Source organism: Aulonocara stuartgranti (assembly GCF_965226115.1).
Source record: "Aulonocara stuartgranti genome assembly, chromosome: 2".
In the NCBI taxonomy this organism is placed as follows: Eukaryota; Metazoa; Chordata; class Actinopteri; order Cichliformes; family Cichlidae; genus Aulonocara; species Aulonocara stuartgranti.
This window is the reverse complement of record NC_138940.1, coordinates 30563760-30585405: the sequence shown is the minus strand read 5'-3', so window position 1 is coordinate 30585405 and position 21646 is coordinate 30563760. Positions and strand designations below refer to the sequence as shown.

Sequence of the window (21646 nt, the reverse complement as noted above, 5' to 3'; positions counted from 1 at the left end):
CGGAGTCCTGTGGAAGTTTTTCTCTTTCCTCTTCAAACTAACGTATACGAGTGGAACACGGGAAAACTGGTCTCACTGCTATACAATATGTATCTGTATATATAGTAGTGTGTTACCAAGCTTCATAAAAGAAACTCTTATTTTTTTAGTAATTATTAATTATATTATATATTTGCATATATAGTCATCTGTAAATACGAGTGCTGTCAGCATTAATCTCGTTAAAATGACTTTAACACCATAACCACATTAACATGGCAAATCTCTGTTAGCGAGTTATCGTGGATTGCCCCGTGCGTGGGGCTGCACTGCGTAAACTTAATGTGATGGCAGACAGGATGGAGCTCAGTGTTATGGAGCTTTGGGAGGAACTGTGAAAATCCAGCTGATGGACAGCACCTCAGAAATACATCGATACCAATTGTTAAAGAATTCATTAAAAATACTAGATGTAATATCAAAGAACAGAGATGTCTAATTTTTCCAGGAAATGGAACATTTAGGCTCAGTGACCTGAGCAGGAATGAAAAACCTTTAATTCAGATGGAAAAACATCAGGTGAGTGGACTTTACAGTTGTTTATTCAAAGTAATTTCTTTGCTGATGGGAAATAATGACATTGATAGATACATTTCACGTTATTTTGGTAATCTATACAATATATTTGCAATGACCTTTCATTCTTTCATTTATTATTCATACCTTTTGTCAAAAAATATATTTTGTTGATATATTTTTCTTCCACTCTGAAGTTTACCATGTTGCGTTTTGTTCTGCTTAGTACTGACAATTTTGTTGTACTATTATACTAAGTATGACTGTGCAATGACAGTAAAGATTGTTTCCCTCTCCCTCATTTTCTCTCTTCTTCACTGGTCTGCATTTCTGTCATATAACACGACATAAATTCACCAAGTCATAGAATTGTGTTTGTGTTTAATTGCAAATACTGTGAATGTTTTTGAACTGAAGATGAAACTTAAACAAGTTCAGTCTCTTTTCTTTCCAGTCTCCCTAGATTACATTGACCCTGATGACTGAGAACCTAAAGACCCAAATTTACAGTATAATACCCACAGAGTATTATACTGTAGATTTGAGCACTGTCAAATGCTGAATATCTTGTCTGCTTATTTGTTCTTACAGTAACTTAGATTCCAGGTGGTAGGAAGATCCAGCCTAGAGAAAACTTTGATTTCCAGTAGGAATTCCATTAAGCAGTGCTTATGCGTCACAGTAGATATTTATTTTACATAGCAATGCTATTCAGGTCTTTTTGTCAACAAAGAAAAATCCTGCACCTACAAGAGAAGAGGATGGTCAGATTATCTCTGTAGGAAAAGAGTTAGGCATGTATTTCTCATTGCCTAGCAACACTCCCATTGCCATGGCAACCACCTCTTGTCCTCCGGTCAGGCTTGTAGAGTTAAAGAAGGGGAGAAGAGAGCATTACATAACAGCAGGTCCTGATTGCATTTCCATCCTCTTCAATGCACATACCACACTCCAGAAATGACAAACTATTATTCTTTGTGTCTTCCCTGGTGGACTTTTCTATCCACTGAGCTGATGTGAAGGTAAGTTAAGGTTAAAGGTTTCTACTTCTTTGACCCAGGTGTCATCCACTTATCTTTACCAGTGGCAAGGTGTTGTCCCTACGAAAGATTCAAAAGCTCTTACTTTCCATTTCTTCTATGTAAGGTTTGGCTACGGTGGGTGACACTGGAGAGCCCATGGCACATTCATGTTTGTATCTGTATTAACCTTCATTGTATTTAGAATATGTGGTGAAGAGGCAGAGGCCTAACAGTGTGCAGGTCTGATCAGGGGTGAAGCTGGTTCTGTTTTCTAAGGATCTGTCTTGCTGTATTGATTTTCTGAAAGTCTCCACTCTCTCAGTTGTAGGTATGCGAGTGAAGTGTCAAAACACACTGGTCTATCGGGTTATTGTCTCCCCAGAAACACTTCCCTTGTGCTTTTGGAAATCTGTTTTTTCCTTTTTCTGCTTTGTTTTTTCCTATTTCTGTTGTTGTTTTTCCCTATTTCTGTTGTTGTTGTTTTTCCCTATTTCTGTTCCCCCCCTATTTCTGTTGTCGTTTTTCATATTTCTGTTGTGCTTTGTGTGCTTTTGCAGCATTTTTCTTATTGCTGGTGTTTTCTTAAGCTGCAGACAGTTTGGCCTCTCGCTGCCACCATAAGTTATAGGTGTTTTGTTGTGATTTGGTGATATGTAAATACAATGGAAGGGAATTTATTTCAGCATTTTTTTAAAAAGCAGTCGCAGAGCAGATGATTTTGTAATTTAGTGAATGTTTGGAATGACGAAACGGTAAGAAAAAAGACTGAGAATATGAACAGTAACAGATAGGATGCAGCAGGAGTGAGTTTGAGAACAAATTGGAATGGATTGGAAAATATTCTGATTTGCAGGAACATCTCCACACACATCTCACTGGTCAGAGACTGCAAAAGGAGAGTGTTTCGGAGCATGGGTCAAGGTGTAATTATGTCAGTGCATGAGAAAAAACATCCTTACAGAAAGCTGAGCATTAAAATCAATCAAGTAGCGGTCCCAAACCTTTTTCGCGCCACAGACCAATTTAATGTCAGACAATATTTTCACGGACCGGCCTTTAAGATGTCGTGAATAAATACAACACAATAAAATGATACAATCAAGACAAAAACTGTGTTATTTTGTAAATATAATAAGAAACGCAAATTCACTGTGTAATTGTGTAACTTTATTAGCAGTGTCCTCCTGAAAATGCGCCAACAACATTGGGAGTAACATCCTCCTTTCTGCCCCTTAATGCTCTCTGGTTGTTATGGTAACGTAAATATTTCTTTCAAAATTAGACACACAACTACAAAGACCCAGAGAAAGCTAGTTAATGATAAAAACCCAGAAAACCATACATTTCACACCCGAGCCTCAACTCTCGCAGCCTGGTACCAAATGACTCACTGACTGGTACCAGTCCGTCGCCTGGGGGTTGGGAACCGCTGATTCAGAGTATTTAGAAAGAAGTTTCCTTCAACTCTGACTGCTGAACTGTTGAACTAGGTCCTAAAAAACATGATATGCCATTAAACAGCAGCTACACAATCATTCAAAAGGTTTGGAGGACATAAAGAACAGGGCCTTTGTAAACACCCAAATCATGATCCTGGAAACCTGAAGCTGAAAAATCCATTACACATGTGTTTGAGTCTGTTGTTGAAACCTCATCGAACTCACTGGTGAGGAAAACTGTTCTATGACATCATCACTGCTACAGCAGCATACAGGAAGACAGACCTGTGACAGCTTTCCTGTGAATCTGATGCAGGAGCTAGAGCGCGTCTACAGAGCTAAAGCACCAGCTGAAGAAGAAGAAGAAGCTGTTAGGGTGTCATGTGGCATTGTAGGCTATGCTAGCTTTGTGTCAGTAATTTTGCCAGAAGAGGAAACTGAACCTTTGTCAGAAGCAGCATTCAACATGTTGCTTGAATGTTCACACAGCAGCAGTCTGCCTCTGAGCTGTACAGCTCTTAACCTGCTACTCTTCTTCAGATGATGCACAATGGTGTGATTGTGTTGCCTCATTAAGAGAACTTGTGCTGGATTATCGTGCCATGAAAAGAGGGGAAAAAAACAGATGCTGGTTTGAAAGTTGAAAGTCAAAAGCATGTTACCTCACGTCGAGTGCCAGCAGTACAAGTTCAACATTAAATCTGAATATTGAACATGGATGGATAATTGATATGGATCTTTTTGTGCCTTTTATTGAGTTGTAAATTCTGTTTCACCGTAACATTTACCTTTTGGATGACAGCACAAAGACAGAGAGGAGGAGAGAGGGAGAGAAAGGGAGACAGCAGAAGCGACAAGATGGAGAAAAAAAAGAAATTTGATAGAGTGGTTACATGGCACCATAGTTGTAACATCTGGTGGAGAGTCCCAGATTTTAAGCACTATGGATGTGTCCCCAAGAAAGATGGTTTAAAAGAGGAGGGAAAGAAGCCATTTATGTCCACCGTGAATGACCATCTTTGAACAGAGGCGGTGGTTTACGACACCAACTGTCTGCCATCTATAATCCAGTTTTGAGATCCCTTCCCAGACACCTTAATTCCCACTCACATTCTGGGCCATTTGACCTCAATAAATCACATCATAGGATTGGACTGGTTTCACAATGGGTTCACCCGAAACTTTGGCTGATTGTGAATCACAGCCGTTTTCCCTCCTTGGTTTGTGTGATTAGGCAGAGGATCAATGACCATGACCCTCTTGGGGACACTCCCAAAGGCCTAAAATATGGGACTCTCCACCAATTGCTCTTAGAACTGAAGAAGCTTCTCAGATGAGAGGTGAAACCTCTTCAAGGAAACTTAAAGCAGTCCTCATGTTTTAATTTCCAAGCTCCTTAGATTACACTTGTTGCAACATCTTCAGAATAAGACTCAGAATCGGAATACTTTATAAATCTTGTGGCACAAAGTTGTATTGCATACCTAGTTTGACTCTAGTTTGAGGCCCTGAGTTGTAAAGGAGATGAAATTCTGGCCTTTCAGAGATGCAGTAAATGTTCTGCTTTGTTTCCAGAAACTTGCAGCCTAATGTTAAAAAAGAGCGGATACAGTGGGGAAACACTGTTTTAACAAAACAGTGGAGATTTTGTTAAAGATTTAAAATGAGAAAAAAATCTAAAATAATAAAATAAATTACAAACTGTATAAGTATCTTTGTTCTTTTTTTTTTTGCATCAACCTTAGATGAAGATAAAAATATTTTAGAATGATTTCTTTATGTTTCTGTATGTTTTAGATAACAGAACAACTTTTCTCAGAATTCATACTGAACACAAACACTGGACAAAAGTAGACCTCAGCTGCAACATTTTATTTTGTCCCTGACCTCCAACCAGTCGCAGCAGACTGCCACCCCTCTCTGGGCCTTGTTGTGCTGGAGGTTTCTTTCTGTTATAAAAGAGACTTCTTCCTTCCCACTGTCGCCAAGTGCTTGCTCACAGGGAGTCATCTGATTGTTGTGGTTTGGTGCTTTATAAATACAACTGAACTTAACAGAACTTCACATTTCATGTAATGTGTGTTATTGTACTATCAAACTATGAGTACTGTTGGAGTAATGACCCTGGTGTCCTTAATGATAAAAAGATAAATGTTGTTTATTTTGAGAGCTGAATTTTTGTGGTTCTGAATATCATGACAATATGCTCCTCTCACTTTACCTTGACACCCGACCGTTTCAACATTCACTTCGGAAATTAGTCAGACCTCTGTCACATTTAGCTCACACCATCCAGTTGATCAGTTTGTGATTATTTTATTATTGAAGGCAAAATTAAGAGTGAATCAGAAAAAAATATTTAAGGCAATCAGTTTTAAATCAGTTTTACATTTAGAATAAAGGCCAAATATATCTAGACACCACAGACCAAGTTGACATGTCTTGAATAAATCTGATATGCATGTAAAATCAGTACCTGTCTTTATATTTTTGACCATATGTTGCACTGGATATTGATTGATCTTTTTGATTAATAATTGATTCATTACACAATTTATTTAAAGATAATAGACGCTGATAGTATTTGATGTCAGTGATTTCCTCCATTCAGCAGCATTCAGCTTTCATCTGCAACTGAAAGAAAATTTTATTTCAGAGTTTCAATACCGAACTACAGTGTTTTAGAAAAGAATCAGTGTTTTTTCCTGAACCACCTAAAAGCACGGTGTCTAAGAGCAGATTCACATTTTCCTCTCAATGTTGAATGTGCTTAACTTTTTGCTGTTGTAAATGCTAAAATTAAAGAGCAGGAAAAAAAACAAATCTGAATTACTTACAGTGACAGCTGTAAGCCACCTCCAGGTACTTGTAGGTGCCATAACATGGGTCTCCAAACACAGAGCCGCTCACTTTGACAGTACAGCTGCTTTTCCCGTTACAGCTGTGGATTCAGGCAAAAGTGAGTTGGCAGAGGCCAACTATATGTTGTGAAGAGAAGATATAAGGTTGAAGAAAGAGAGTCGGCAACTGTACCTCTCGGCTACTTTGTTTATTTGCTTTGAGCATTGGACATTTTGGAGCTGAGAGGCTGGACGATTGAAAGAGCATGTAGTTGCATCATGACGTCCGTAATCAGCTCTGTGAATAAGTAAAACCTGTCCTTCATCTGATGAAGAGCAAACATTAAAGATTTAAACACGTATTTAACTTTAACTTCATTTGTATCTTTATCAGATGAATCCAGAGACACACAAAGAAAGAGGAACTGTGCTCTCACCGCACTGAAGGTTTGCCAGAGAATCCTCACATGTCACACTGTGGACTGACAAAGTGACAACAAGGAACATTAGAAACATGTACATTCACAGATTTGACTGAATATTAGTTTCTTATTACAGATGTAATTTACTGGCTGGGAAGCAGGCGTAGGTGGTGTCCACGTATTTGTAAATGCCGTAGCACGGATCAGAAGTATGGAAGAGGACTGTATTTATTTCACATACCTTCTGACCATCACATCTGCAGGGAGACAAAGGTGGGTTAAAGTGATCAATTAATGATTGATATAAAGTGCTCAGATTTGTGTACCTGCTCTTGACAACCTTCAGGGCGCCATCCTGGGAACATTGTGTATTTTTAAGCTGTTCTGCAGGTCTCCCCACACTGCAGGTTTCTGCATCTGTCCTTCCGTACAGAACTGATTGCACAATGATCACCCCATTCTCTGTTTTACAGAAAGCATGGGAAAGAAAGTTCAAAAGGAGGAACTCATGAGAAATGCATAAGGTGTGCAGCACAAGAGGAAAACCCAAGGCTCTTTATGTTTTTCAATAATCAGAGAATGCCTTCATTTCTGTAGATCTGGGGTATTACATTGAATCTGAAAGATCATATGAGTCACAAGCATAAACTGTAGTTTCACTAAATAAAGCACAAAAAGAACTGAAACCTTAACAGGTTATCCTCCTCAGCAAAGTGTTTACTGAGGTCAGAGATCTGCAGGGGGTAAGCTAATTATCTTACAGACATAGAATCAGACTTCTGTTTACAACCAGAGAAGCCGTCTCCTGCTGGAAATGAGAAAGAATTGAGATTACCTCACAACTGGGTTTATATTTGAGTGATAGCAAAGAGCTATAAAAAACCTTAAACATAGAGATTATTTTCATGTTACCACAGCTCAGGCGTTGTACACTGTCGAAGCTGTCACAGGTGATCACCCTCTCTGTTGACACTGGGAAGTGGGCTAAAGGACCAGTTCTAGGAAAGCCTGAAATGGAAAATAACTCCATAATTAGTAAGTCTTGGATAAATGAAGCATACTACAGTAGGGCCTTTATTCATCTGTTTGCTCCTAAAGCAAATATGAACGAATATAAAATATAGCACCGCTATAGCGCTTTGGAACGGGCGAGGTGCCCACGGCAGCACCTGCTGCTGTTTGAGAGTAAGAGCGATACGCGCTTTCAAGTCAAAAAGTCATCATAAATAAGTCTCCAATAACACCAGAAAAAGTCGCCAGATTTGTCTCTAGTCGCTTTTTAGAAAAAAAGTCGCTCAGTTGCTCGTTAAATATAACGTCCCACACCCAGACAGTAAATGCTTTTTATTATGTGTGATAAACAGGATATTAAGGCAATTGGTCAAAAGTTGGAGGAAAGTCACAGTTCTCCTCACTTGGCTGAGATCCAGCACACATCTCTTCCGCTGCAACTTTCTCGGCATCACCTTATTGTAGATGCCGCTTCACCCATTACCATGGCAACCACCTCTTACCTTCTTGCATAGGAATGCATAGGTCTATACCAGGGGTCGGCAACCCTGGTATAGACAACCCAGTCGTGGCACGCGAAGGGTTAACTGATGGCACAACCATAGCTGGACTGGCCATCGGGCATACTGGGCATTTGCTCAGTGGGCCGATGGTGATTTTCCATTTTTATGGACCGATGATTTTTTTTTGTAACGGTATAAATAATGAAAGGTGGTGGATTGGCCAGATGCTGGCCGGTGTGTGAAAATAACTCAGTTGTTTGGTGGCGGATATGGCGGGGCTTCCACAGATTCAGTAACATTACCAAGTGGTGGAGACCAGCAGGTGGATGAGAGAAAGGGGAGGCAGGAGGAGGAGAGACCGAAGCGGCTGCTGGTCCGAGTGTCAGGTGAACTGAACTACAGGTAAGAAGTTATGACCTGCAGTCTATCTGGGTCAGATATAAACCAAGTTTAGGTGGAGTTTATTTTTGTTGTGCTGACTTTTTACAGTCAGTTACAATAACTCGTACTGCATGCTAGCTAGCATACAGCTGGGTGGGTGCTATGATGTTACTGATAGTGAACTTTATTTTATTCATGAGGTTAGTTAGTAGAGTTGCCAACCGTCCCGTAAAAAGACGGAATCGTCCCGTATTCAGAGAAAATATTATGCGTATTGAGGTGAAAAGGAACACAGTTTGTCCCGTACTTCAGCTAGGATGAAGCACGTTTTATTTTCTGATCAAACCAGAAAGCTTTAATGAGCAGCTAGATTTGTCTCGCATTAACTGGCTGAGTTAATGCCAGTTAATGCAACATCAAAGCAGCTGGAATCCACAGCTGTGTGTGTTCATGGAGCTTGCATTTTCACCTGCTGGACATCACTATCTGACAAGTTTAACTGTCTTCAGAACATTGCAGAGGCCAGTATTTGGCTCTACATATCTATGTGAACAGATTTTCTCTCACATGAAGAGTGCAGTCTGAATGCTGGACACTCGGAGACCTGTGTCTCTGAGTGAGAGACCAGAGATTAGAATGTATTAACAAACATGCCATATTGGCCCAGTTTATTTTTCTTATCATTGTTGTGAGGAGACCATGAATAGCATTTGCATTTTCTGTTGTACAGTTCATTTGCTGTTATGGAGTTCTTGTTATGGATAAAAAGTGTCTTTTTTATTTTTTTTTGTTTCAAAATACTTGATAACTATTTGCTGATAGCTGCAAACATCTCCGAACAAATATAATTCTATAAAGTGGTTCTATATATTGTGTAACTGTTAATATAGAGCGTTATTAAATTTATTGCTAATGCAATCATATGGCACACTGACTTCTGAGGAAATTTTAGATGGCACACGTCATCAGAAAGGTTGCCTATACCCCTGGTCTATACCCAACACCATAACAGCACCTGATATATGGCCTTGTCTTGTGGGTACCACAACCCCATCCACATTCTTGTGAAGGGGGCTGAGTCTGTTAGTATCAGAGTGAATCCTATTCTACAAACTATTCTATTATTCTACTAACTATTCTACAATACACTGTGTGCAGTAAAGAATAAAATGTGTGATGCTAATTGTGAGATATTAACCTTAAAGGTAAAATAAATAAAAATACAATAAAAAATAAATAAATAAAATAAATCCCAACAGTATCAGTGTTCTTCTTGAATGAATTCTGAGTAAGTCTCATGTGTAATGTAAATGGCTGAGCATGATGCAGGTGAATCAGAAGTAACTTATGGTAGCGACAATGGGGACGTGTCCCTACCGTTTTAATGACTACCAAAAGCTACTACCACTAATTTAACATCAGTTTCACAGGGAACTATTATTGGTTACTGAAATGTTCCTATCACTCAAGACCTCAATAAATCAAATAAAGTTTCCAGAGTTTAACTAAAGGATTAATCCCTAATGGTAATGGGACTAAAAACCTATCAGAGGTTCTTGTTGTTAGTGGCTTATCACATTCAAGTATTCACACAGCACAAAATTCACCATACTGTACATAAAGCATAACCAATTTGCAAATCCAGGGTACCTCTTTGGAAGAAACTTGGAGTATGAAGGAGTCTTAGGGCCACATCAAAAAGAAAAATATTATTGTTCATTTTGAGAGAAAAGAAGAAATACAATGAACAGATGTAAGGATAGCAATGGACACAGCCCCATGCAGTAAAGAGGGTGGATGTTGTATCACAGACACAGTAAGTGCTGAGCATTTGCAATTTAATTTTGAAATTTTGACTGTAATCTCAAAGTGAACAATATTACTTTTTATGTGGTCGTAACACTCCATCGTACTTGAGTGAAAGCACAGAACAATGGGTTTAAATGACTAGTGTGGCTAAAGTATTGGGATAAAAGAAAGGCACATTTGGATAAAAAATTGCTGAACATTTAACAATTACCTGAAGTCATGAGTACACATGTTGCTGCAAGCACTGAAACACAAAAAAGTGTTAGATGGTGCATGAACTACAGCTGATTTATTCATTTATCTTCTGTATTAAGTTAACAGTGTTTCAGATGGACTTTAATTTACCTCAAAACACAAATGACAATAAAGAAAACCCAAAGAAAAAATGGATGTTAAATACACCACTTACTGATCAAACAAAAATCATATAAATGATACATTAAGAACAACCTTTTGGGTGGAAAGATTTTTTTGTACTCACACAGTGTGCTGCTGAGTCTGGAGGACAGCATGGTGTTAGAGCTGGTTTCAGTGAAGAGCTGAGCCGATGGTGCAGCAAACCAGGGACCTGATTTATTTATACTGTTTGACTAAGGCAAGATGCCAAATTATTTCTCGTAATGTGCAACATCCTGAAACAGGAAACAGGATTTCACCTTAGATAAACGCCAAAGACAAACAGAATACACAAACTCAAAAAAGATACATATCTGATGGAAAATTTCGTATCCTGTGACTGCCTGCTGGCTCCTCACGCACCTCGTCCACCACCTCCAGTTGCCAAGGTGCCCCACGCAGCTCCTCCACCTCTTCCCCACAGCTCGGATACACCGGTGTTGATGGCATCAGTGGTGTCGACCCGGGCCGGAGCAGTGCCGCCAGCCTCCGAGTCTTCACCCTCGCCTGGTCCAGCTTCAGACTCATCCTCGCCTGCAGCGGCTTCATCATCCTCGCCTGCAGCAGCCTTTGCTTCTGCCTCTGCGTTGCCTGGTCCAGCTTTGGCTTCAGCTTTGCCGTCGCCTGGTCCAGCTTCAGCTCCAGCTTCAGCTCCAGCTTCAGCTTCGCCCGGTCCAGCTTCAGCTTCAGCTTCGCCCGGTCCAGCTTCAGCCTCTGCTTCGCCCGGTCCAGCTTCAGCTTCAGCTTCGCCCGGTCCAGCTTCAGCCTCTGCTTCGCCTGGTCCAGCTTCGGCTTCTGCTTCAGCTTCAGCCTTGCCTGGTCCAGCTTCAGCTTCTGCTTCAGCTTCAGCATCGCCTGGTCCAGCTTCGGCTTCGGCTTCAGCTTCAGCTTCAGCTTCAGCTTCAGCGTCGCCTGGTCCAGCCTCCGTGTCTTCGCCTTCAACGTCGCCTGGTTCAGCCTTGTCTGGGTCTGCTGTTAACCGGCCACTTTCCAGGCTATTGGTCGGGCGCCATGGCCGTCGTGGGTGGTCCCCAGACCCACTTCGCCTGAGTCGCCGCCACTGCCTTCTGCACGGCTGGCCCCCAGACCAGTGCTATCGCCGCCGCTGCCGTCCGCACGGTCGGCCCCCTGAACTGCCTGCTTGTCGCCGCCGTTGCCGTCCACATGGTTGGCCCTCGGGCTCCAGTGTTGTCGGACCCCTGTTCTGTTTTGGACTTTGTTTTCTTGAGCCCCAGTGTGTTTCTTTTTTTGTCTTCTTTTGGTTTTGGACTCGTGTTCTGTTTTGTGACCTTCTAGTGCTCCTGTTTTGTTTTGCTCCGAGTGTTTCCCTCCTGTTTCCCATCCTCTGATTACTGGTGTGTGTATTTATAGTGTGTGTTCACCCGTCTGTGTTGTTCCCCTCGGTCTCCCTGCGTCTCTCTGTCCGTCTCTTTGTGTATTTCCTCGTACCTCCCTGCATCTTGGTTTCTGGTTAGTTCTGTTAGTTTTTCCAGTTTAGGTTTTCTTAGTTCATGCTCACCCTCGCCATTTCCGTTTGTATCCACTTTTGTTCAATAAATACTCACCTGCACCAGAGCTGCTGCATTTTGGGTCCTTTCTACAAACTCCACACGTCTGCCACACCGGACGTGGCGCTTCCAACACTTCTTTTAGAGTGTGATATTTATTTATAATGATATGATTTCAACTACCTACTTTTCCTCAAAATAGTAAATATTTTAAAAACAAACAAATCTGTAATCAAATTCAACTTTATTATCATTTCTGCACTAGGCCATGCCTCACCTCTGGTAAAACATTTCCTGCAAATCCTTCCCTACCATTTTGAATAAACCTGCTAACAAAACACCAAAACCAGTCACATAACATCCTTCAGAATTACTATGATGCATTTTCGTGATACTGACTAATCGAAAACAATTCCCTATATTTAATGTAAAAAGTGGGAATGTTAATGAAACTTCTTTGTTTTGGATCTCACTTGGCTGTCTGTTTGTCCTGCAGCAGCCACTGTATGATCATTTTGAAGGTTCCAGTCGCTTGTGCTGTTGTACTGTATCAGGTTTACTGGGCGACATTTTTTTTTGTCTATTATCTACCCATGTATGTCTGTGAGAGCAGGTTAAACAACAGAACCATTGGTCTGCATGTGCAGTTTAGCTGGTTTATAATGGTTATATTTTTATATTGGTAGGACAAACTCTTTATGAACCCATCAAACATGTCAATGCCAGTTTATTTCAACATGCACAACAGTAGCAGCAATCACAGAAATCACGTCCAAAGATGTTAAGATGGAGGAAGACAGGACGAAAGAAGTGCTTCTAATAACTGGTTGTTATTAGGTAATAACTGGTTGACAGGTGTGACAACTGTCAGTGGTTTCTTTATCATGTCACATGAGGGGAGGCCTCTAGAAGGTTATCATTTCAAGTATAGGGGCCATGTGCAGGTATGAAAGGGATGGTCTGTTGGCTTTTTCTTTCTTCTACACCCGCCATCACAAAGACATTACTTCCTCTGATAATAATTGTTTTACAATGCTTCCAAGATTTAATTGAATACGTGATCTATCTGGTCTTAATTGCTTTACTTAATTCAAAGGGGCGATCGTGGCTCAAGAGTTGGCAGTTCGTCTTGTAATCAGAAGGTTGCTGGTTCGAGCCCCGGCTCGGACAGTCTAAGTTGTTGTGTCCTTGGGCAAGCCACTTCACCCACTGGTGATGGCCAGAGGGGCCGATGGCAGCCTGGCTTCTGTCTGTCTGCCCCAGGGCAGTTGTGGCTACAACTGTAGCTTGACACACACCAGTGTGTGAATGTGAGAGTGAATGAATAGTGGAATTGTAAAGTGCTTTGAGGGCCTCAAAAAGCTCTATATAAATGCAATCCATTGTTATTAATTTGGGGTTTAAATGTGGGAAATCTTCCAAAGCATTTTTTGAAGGTTAAACTTTACTCTCTTCTGTTCTGTTCAGGCAGTCCTTCTCTATCTGATGAATGCAGTGCTCTGTGCAAAGTCTGGAGAAAGCAACTCTTTAGTGTCTGACTATGCACATAAACACTTTTGGGATATTTTATGTAACAATGGTTATTAAACTTCATTATTTTTTCCTGGTTATTTCATGACTAAAAATGCATTTCAAGTTTCAGTATAAAAAAAACTCATATTACAACCCAGGTGTTTTTTCTTTTGTAGAAAATGTGGGGCACAGTCAAGAACCCTATTTAGTTACATTTATTTATGTACATTTAGAGGATAAATGCAGAACAACCTTTGCTGGCCACTGGCTCTGTTAGCAAGCACATCACTCATGTACCTTAAAAGATAACACTGCTGACAGAACAAATATTGAAACCGCCGTGAGTAAACATTCTTTAAAACAATGGGTGATAATTTTCAGACAGTAAAAACAAGGAACCAGTTGTTTGGATTGTGCCTAAAAATCTTCATAGAACTAATTCAGTCACAAAGCAGCAACGTGATGCTGTAACATCACAAAATCAGACAGCATTGGAGGTGTTCGAGGAACAGCTTCAACAGAAGTGCTAAAGGAAACAAAAAGAAGCCCGAAGATACATTTAAAATGAAATAAAACATTTATACAGGCAATTCAAGGTCATTGAGTCATCACAGACAAACACTTCCTGTTTGTACAGTCTGTACAAGCATAGTGTGCAAATATCTGTGCTTCTATTCTGTGAAATGACACTCACCAACTTTCTTGGAGAACGTATCCTTATCACCAAACAAAAGATCAGTTTAAACCCCAAAGACAAACTGCTGTTTCTGTTATTGTGGTCATTAGTAATCTAGTGTACAACTTGGAAATGATCTGCCATTATAAAAGGCACACATGTGTGCACAAACACACATCTGTAACAACACTGCTGAACTTGTCAGACTTTAACAAGTCTGATGAGCTCAAACCTGTTGCATCACTCGTACAGAGATCAGATGAAATAAATATATTAAAAAAAAAAAAAATTCCCCACTCGCCCCTGCGGGCGGTCAATCCTTCGAGCTCGGGTCCTCTACCAGAGGCCTGGGAGCTTGAGGGTCCTGCGCAGTAGCTTAGCTGTTCCCAGGACTGCGCTCTTCTGGACAGAGATCTCCAATGTTGTTCCCGGGATCTGCTGGAGCCACTCGCCAAGTTTGGGAGTCACCGCACCTAGTGCTCCGATTACCACTGGGACCACCATCACCTTCACCTTCCACATCTTCTCGAGCTCTTCTCTGAGCCCTTGGTATTTCTTGAGCTTCTCGTGTTCCTTCCTCCTGATGTTGCTGTCATTCGGAACCGCTACATCGATCACTATGGCCGTCTTCTTCTGTTTGTCTACCACCACAATGTCCGGTTGGTTAGCCACCACCATGTATATATATATACTAGGGGTGCAACAATACACAAAATTCACGGTTCGGTTCGGTTCGATACTTTGGTGTCACGGTTCGATATTTTTTCAATACAAAAAAAATGTAATTTGTCATTTATTAAAATTATAAATATATATTTTAACTCAAAAGTACAGTTTTTAAATTTAATGTTGCTGAAACAAAAGTAATTAAAAAAATAAATATATCTCAGGGCTCTCAAAATTTCAAAATCCCTGGTAGCCCTTCGGGCAGGGACTCTTCAGTTTTTGGTAGCCCAAAATAAATGTAAGTAGCCCGAATAAAAAAGAGAGCAATTTTTTGATTGATGTTTTGTTTCCTTTACAATATTATACATTAAAGTATAATATTGTAAAGGAAACAAAACATTAATCAAAAAATTGTTGAAAACAAATTACAACATTGTATAAAAATTAGAGATGGACCGATCCGATATTACGTATCGGTATCGGTCCGATACTGACCTAAATGACTGGATCGGATATCGGAGAAAAATAAAAAATGTAATCCGATCCATTAAATATCACGAAAGCACCTCACAAAACTTGCAACACGCCGTAACTCACCTCAGAACGTTAGCATGTCGGAGCAGTATGCATCACGTGATAGAGCGGCTGTGGCATGCAGGACCTGTCGGTGGTCTGGATAGCATGTGGAGCTTCGCTAGCAACCCGGCATTTCATCTCCGACAAAGTTATCCCCGAGAGAAGTAAAGCAAGTGTGTAAGTCCATCTCTGAATGTTTGTAAAGCATTCCTGCGTTAAGCTTAACGAGCGACTGCCTCTCGCTCTCCGGCTGCTACTTCAATCGTGAAACTGCCTAAATGATCAGCTGATCGGCTTTTCTGTCGCAAGTCCGTCTTTGTTTTTGGCCCACTTTGCACCAGAAAGAGGAAACCAGCGGCTGAACAACAGCAGCACGTTTAAGCTTGATAAGCTGTTGTTAGAATTTATTTAATATTTCTTTCTACACCAGGATCTTTTTCTACGTAGCTGACGCTGGTAACTGTGCAGGGGCGGATCTAGCAAAGTTTAGCCAGGGGGGCCAATAGGGCATTAACAGGGAAAAGGGGGCACAAAGACATACTTTTCTTTCTTATTCTCATTTAAAATGTCTAGCTTTTAATAAATAATTATCTGACACACAAAGTTTTAATTTGATGTAAAATGAATAGAAGTCAATTACTGTATATAGTGACTATTAAGTCTAATATATATACCCTAGTAAGCTATAGTACTTTTTCCTTTGGGAAGGTACCATCTGTGCAGTCTGCAATTTTGTTGAAGAAAGATGTTGAATCTATTTAATATTTCTTGAAAAATAATTGATTTCTGTGCATTTTTTTTCACACTGCATCAAATTAAGGTTGATTACGTCGATTAAGCATCATGAGGTGGCGCGTGAGGGGTGGTTCCCTATTTTTTATTTATTTATTTTTGTTGTTGCTGGGAGTTGGAACCCTATTAGTTAGGTTGCTTAATATTTACGCTAAGTACTCTTTAAAATACCAGAATAGGGAGGATGGTGTAGGTCTAAGTTTATTAGATTGATCAGTATTGCTGAACTATGAAATATTTTTTTTGTATACAGGTATAACAGAATAGCTTTAGTGTAGTTGTTGTTTTAAACTTGAGTATGAACTTGCAGACTTGCAAAATGCAGCAAGATATTTTAAAAAACAGTTTTGTTGATTAAAAAACACTATATCGGATTCATATCGGTATCGGCAGATATCCAAATTTATGATATCGGTATCGGTATCGGACATAAAAAAGTGGTATCGTGCCATCTCTAATAAAAATTACAATCATCAACTCAAATACTTGGTTCTAATTGAACAGAAATTTCTATGAACTTGTAAGAACTGTGTAGGACATGAATCAGTCTGTGTCAGATCCTGAATTTGAAATTTCCACTGAAGTCACGGGTCAGAGGTAAGTGGAACCAAGATCTAGGCCATTTGCTTTTTGAAGTTTGCAAAGACTGATAAATTTTGCCAGTGGTAGTTCACTCTTTGCAACATAGTACGCTGTTCTAAACAGATTTTTCAGGTTTATTTTTAGTATGTTATTTGCAATTGGTGTTTGTTCTGGGAAAGATATTGCAGACTGAGCAATAATGCATTTCTTGCATTTCTCATGGGTTCTAATGGGGGCCTTTCTTAAAATGACTGGTCCCAGTAACAAAGGCGCTTGTCGACTCAGAAATCGAGAGAAAACCAACAACACACCCGGCAGAACATTATGTTATTTACACGGGTGCACATAAGTGGTCCGCATGTGGCATTCGCTGTCAAAATAAAAGACGCGCACCAGATAAGAAGTTGCAACGCGCGTTTGCGTCCATATAAAAAGAACTGTTTTTGTCCGCTAGAGTGGGATTTTCACGGCACATTCCGCACCACATCTCTGTGCGTTCATCATTTGTTTGAAGCCAGCTCACCTCCTGCAACCACTCTTCCGAGAATACGTGCTTCTTTTGTGGTTCGGACTCCTTCTGACATTTCTTTGGAGGTGGAGGAACACCAAAGTTATTGCTTAAGGGAGCTTGCTTCTTCGACATCTTTAAGAGTTCTAAACAAATGTCTGTCCTCCTCCAGAAAATCTTATGTATGCAAACACACTTTGCAACTTCATATCTTGTGCGCGTTTTTTTTTTTTTTTTTGACAGCGAATGCGCACCTGCGGACCACTTATGTGCAGCCCCGGTTATATAGCTCGTCATATTGCAGCCACAGAAATTCTTTTGTCCATGGAACCATAAAGCTGCACTTTCTTTTTGCCTTATAGTCTGATTTGTCATAACTTTTCCGTTTTGTGGTAAGCTTTTCTTTGGCTGTCACTTCTTCACCCTGACCTGTCTTATTTGGCTCAGCAGAACTAAGATATATATCCTGCTGCTTTTACACACGCACTATACGAGCTAAATTACCGGGGCTGCACATAAGTGGTCCGCAGGTGCGCATTCGCTGTCAAAATAAAAAACACGCACAAGGGTTAGGGTTAAATTTAAAAACTGTACTTTTGAGTTAAAATATATATTTATAATTTTAATAAATGACAAATTAAAAATGCATGAACATTTTTTTTTGTATCGAAAATATATCGAACTGTGACACCAAATTATCGAACCGAACCGAACCGTGAATTTTGTGTATCGTTGCACCCCTAATATATATATATATATATATATATATATGGAGTGCTTGTAGTCACAGACAATGCAAAGAGGAGTGTGGATATTTCCCTGCACTGGACATTCTCCCCTGGTTTCCCCGGAGCCCCTCTTCCCCTGCTGTACTGTTTATATGTATATATTTCACCTGGTTTTCCTCTGTAAATAAACCCCCTTTTACTTTCAACCAGCTTTAAGTCTTGCAATTAAGTCCTTCACCTAACCAACCTTGACAGTAACATTGTCACGGTCATGATCAGGTCATGTAGAGAGGTAAGTAAGGACCCAAGTACAGGCACTGACTTTTCTGAGAGTGAGCTTTTACTTACAGTTGGTGATAAACAAACAAAACAAAGCTAACAGAACCTATACTGAGAAAAGCTAGAAATAACAAATTAACCTGAGGACGGTGAGCTGAGGCAAGGAACAGGAAACATTAATCAGATGAAATGAGACTGGGAGGAAGCAAAACAGAATACACTGACATAAGACAAAGACCTTCAATGTAAAACAGGAAACACACCGACTGACCTCAAGACAGAGACTGGGGAGACATGGCGTGTCCAAATTCAGGGTCTGCATCCTTGGAGGACGCGGCCTTCGCGGTCTATGTACGTCAAAGGCCGAGAGGGCCAAAAGTGCGAGGCTTGTGAAATGGCAACCATGATACTCACCGCTGGAAATGTTTCATACAGCATTGTTTGACAGAAATGAAGGAGAAAATGTTTTTGTTCATCTGTTTGTATGAGCTTTGTTTGAAAAGTATCCGAGGCTGAGACATGATTGTTGGGCTTAATTTCTGTACTGAACAGTCATTTTAAGATTAGCCAATAAATAACAATCAGCTAATTTTGTTAATGAAGCTAAAGTCATCTCACTTTGGTAATGTAAATATAATATGGCCAATATTACAGTTATTATTATATTAATCATTATTAGTTATTACAGCAGTGAACTCTAGCTTCAGTAAAGTTGCAGTTATTTATATTTATATAGTTATTATGTTGGCATTACTAAATTTGGCTCAATGTTTACATATATGTGTAAAAAGAAAATGTACGAGCTGTGATAACTGTTTCTGATAAAATGAAGAGTAGACTGATATATGAAATATTCCTTTATTGGGTGTGAAAATCAGACCATGTCATAACTGCTTTAAGTCATACAGAATAGATATCAGAGCCTTAAACAGGCTGACATCTGCTAAATGGGTCAAACTGGGCAGAAAGTATACAAACACAGAACATCCTTATAGAATATGATGTAACACTATAGATCAACTTACCTCAGAATATATAAAGCATATAAACAATTACAGCAATATGATGCAACAAACACAGCAGTGCTACTAATCCAAAATACTCAAAGCTTCATAGAACTCAAACAAACATGGACATTTATTTTTAGGTCCATTCTGCTGCTGATACATACTTTAAGTTTCTGAATATTACACTTGTTGCTGCCTTTCATAGTGTGTAACTTGAAGGCCCTGAGTACTTTCTCCCACACTGAAAACACTTGGATGATAAAATTATTTGAACATTACCTCTTAAGACTGATTCAGGACAGACAATTAGTTATGTTAAACTTTTCTAGCAGTCCTTCACAAACAGGGAACAGTCTGTCTATTCTTTCCATCTGTCAGCTGCTGCTGGCTCTTCCTCCTCCTCTTCCTCACACACTGCTGAGTTTGTCCTGGTGGATCATCAGGGGTGCAAAGCCTCACAGATGATGTGCAGCAGCGGGTCCCGCAGTCTGTCCTCACTCTGGACACTTGCAGTTGTCACACATGGAAATCAAATGTGTGATAAGCTGCAGGATTCAAACACAAGTGTAACTTATAAATACATGTTCATACTTTTATTACACAATCAGAGAGAAAGAAAAAGAGAGACAGTGCAGGACAGAGAGAAAGTCAACAGTCTCAAGTATATACACTGCTACAAAACAGCACAAGAGAAGGAGGGTTTTTAAAGATGAAAACTATAAAACAATTAAATTTATACTTATTTTGTCATCTAAAGGAAATTTCTTTTTAATACAGAAACATAGGGCTCTCAGGAACTTAAGCTGTCAGTCTCAAAATGTCTTTCAAAATAAATGTTAAATGTTTCATTCTTTTCTTCACAGTCCATTAATTCTATTCTCTTGTAATCTAAAAAGAGGAGAAGAACAACTGATGTCACTTCCTTGTTTTCTCTCAGTATACGAAAAAACCCAGAACAGAGTAAAACCTGCCAGTGTTTGAACTCCTTTGAGGCTAACAGGACACACTGCAGTCTGTTCAGAGTAAAACATACATTTGTTTTTGAGAGTAAAGGTCTGACAGCTGCTGCTTGAATCAGCAGTGAGAAAACATGGAAGCTGTAGTTGGACTGTTGTTGATGATGTATGGAGTTTCTCATGGTGAGCTGTTCAACTTTTCCTGCATTAATACTTCATTTTAAAATCAAAAACATGTTTTGCAGCCACAGGATCCAGTACAATCAGCGAAATAAGTCTGATAATATTCTTATTGATGAAGCATTTGAAACAATGAGGCACTGAAAAAATAATAGTTTGGAGAAAGATCAGCTGAATACAGTCTCAGTTTGTGAATATAATTTGAATGTTGTTTTTAATGACATTGTTTGGTGTCTTGTAATAATAATAACATCAAATGTTATGATCTAATTTACATACATATGCACCTAAAATAAATGCAGTTATTACAGTTGAGCTGATTAAACTATATAAATAACAATATTCATTATAAAATTGGACTGAAGATGAATCATTTACTCAAGTATTTATTTAACCTTGTTTTTGCTCTTTATAAACGACACTCACTGTTTTATTTAAACATTTGCAAATGTTGCCACAGTAGTAGAGACCGAACGCTCACACTGGTGATATTTTTGCTTTACTTGATGATGATGATGATTATCATTATTTAATAATAATAATGGATTGGATTTATATAGCGCTTTTCAAGGCACTCAAAGCGCTTTACAATACCACTATTCATTCACTCTCGCATTCACACACTGGTGGAGGAAAGCTACAGTTGTAGCCACAGCTGCCCTGGGGCAGGCTGACAGAAGCAAGGCTGCCATTTCGCGCCATCGGCCCCTCTGGCCAGCACCAGTAGGCAAGTAGGGTAAAGTGTCTTGCCCAAGGACACAACGACCAGGACAGAGAGCCCAGGGATCGAACCGGCGACCTTCTGGTTACAGAGCGACAATGGCTCAGGGGGTTGGGAAATGCAGGTGTGGAAACCTACTGTAATGGCAGACAGAATGGGACTCAGATTTTGGAGCTTTGGGAGGAACTGTGGTCATCCAACTGATGAACTATAATATGCTGTTCAGGAATTCAGTAAATAGACTACTAGATGTCAGTATAATAAATAATACAGTTCTTCGTAATATCACAAAGCATAGATCTCTCTTTATTCTCAACAATGCAACATTTAGGATCAATAACCTAAACAGGAATGACAGTGGTAATTATAAAGTTTTTACTGCCATCTACTGATATTATTTGATTGTTACATTAATATAGCAAAAAGTTCAGTAAGCTTTGTACCAAAATAGCTGGTAGAAACATACTCCAAAGAGCTAATTTTTCAACACTTGTATCTGCATTTCTGCTTAAATACTGAATGTCTGTACTTTTGCCAATTCTGCTGGTATAGGAGGAGAAGTCAAAACCAGAAGCCG

General features: G+C 39.7%; 1 protein-coding gene and 1 pseudogene across 2 annotated transcripts in view; one reads left to right on the top strand and one right to left on the bottom strand.

Annotated features, from left to right (window-relative positions):
- Positions 1-5385: 5385 nt before the first annotated feature.
- On the bottom strand, positions 5386-10518 carry LOC309692300 (L-rhamnose-binding lectin CSL2-like). The gene is made up of 9 exons (XM_082510654.1): positions 10464-10518; positions 10194-10226; positions 7191-7286; positions 6605-6740; positions 6426-6535; positions 6294-6338; positions 6050-6182; positions 5854-5957; positions 5386-5650 (listed from the first exon to the last, which is right to left on the bottom strand). Exons 1-9 carry the CDS (start codon positions 10492-10494, stop codon positions 5634-5636), a joined length of 705 nt encoding a protein of 234 aa, XP_082366780.1. The 5' UTR covers positions 10495-10518; the 3' UTR covers positions 5386-5633.
- Positions 10519-20302: 9784 nt separating this feature from the next.
- LOC309719630 overlaps positions 20303-21646 on the top strand; it is a 109127-nt pseudogene continuing 107783 nt past the window's right edge. Inside the window, exons 1-2 of the transcript XR_014280679.1 lie at positions 20303-20351; positions 21194-21234. The product of XR_014280679.1 is annotated as an uncharacterized misc_RNA (transcript). The remainder of the gene's footprint in view (positions 20352-21193; positions 21235-21646) is intronic.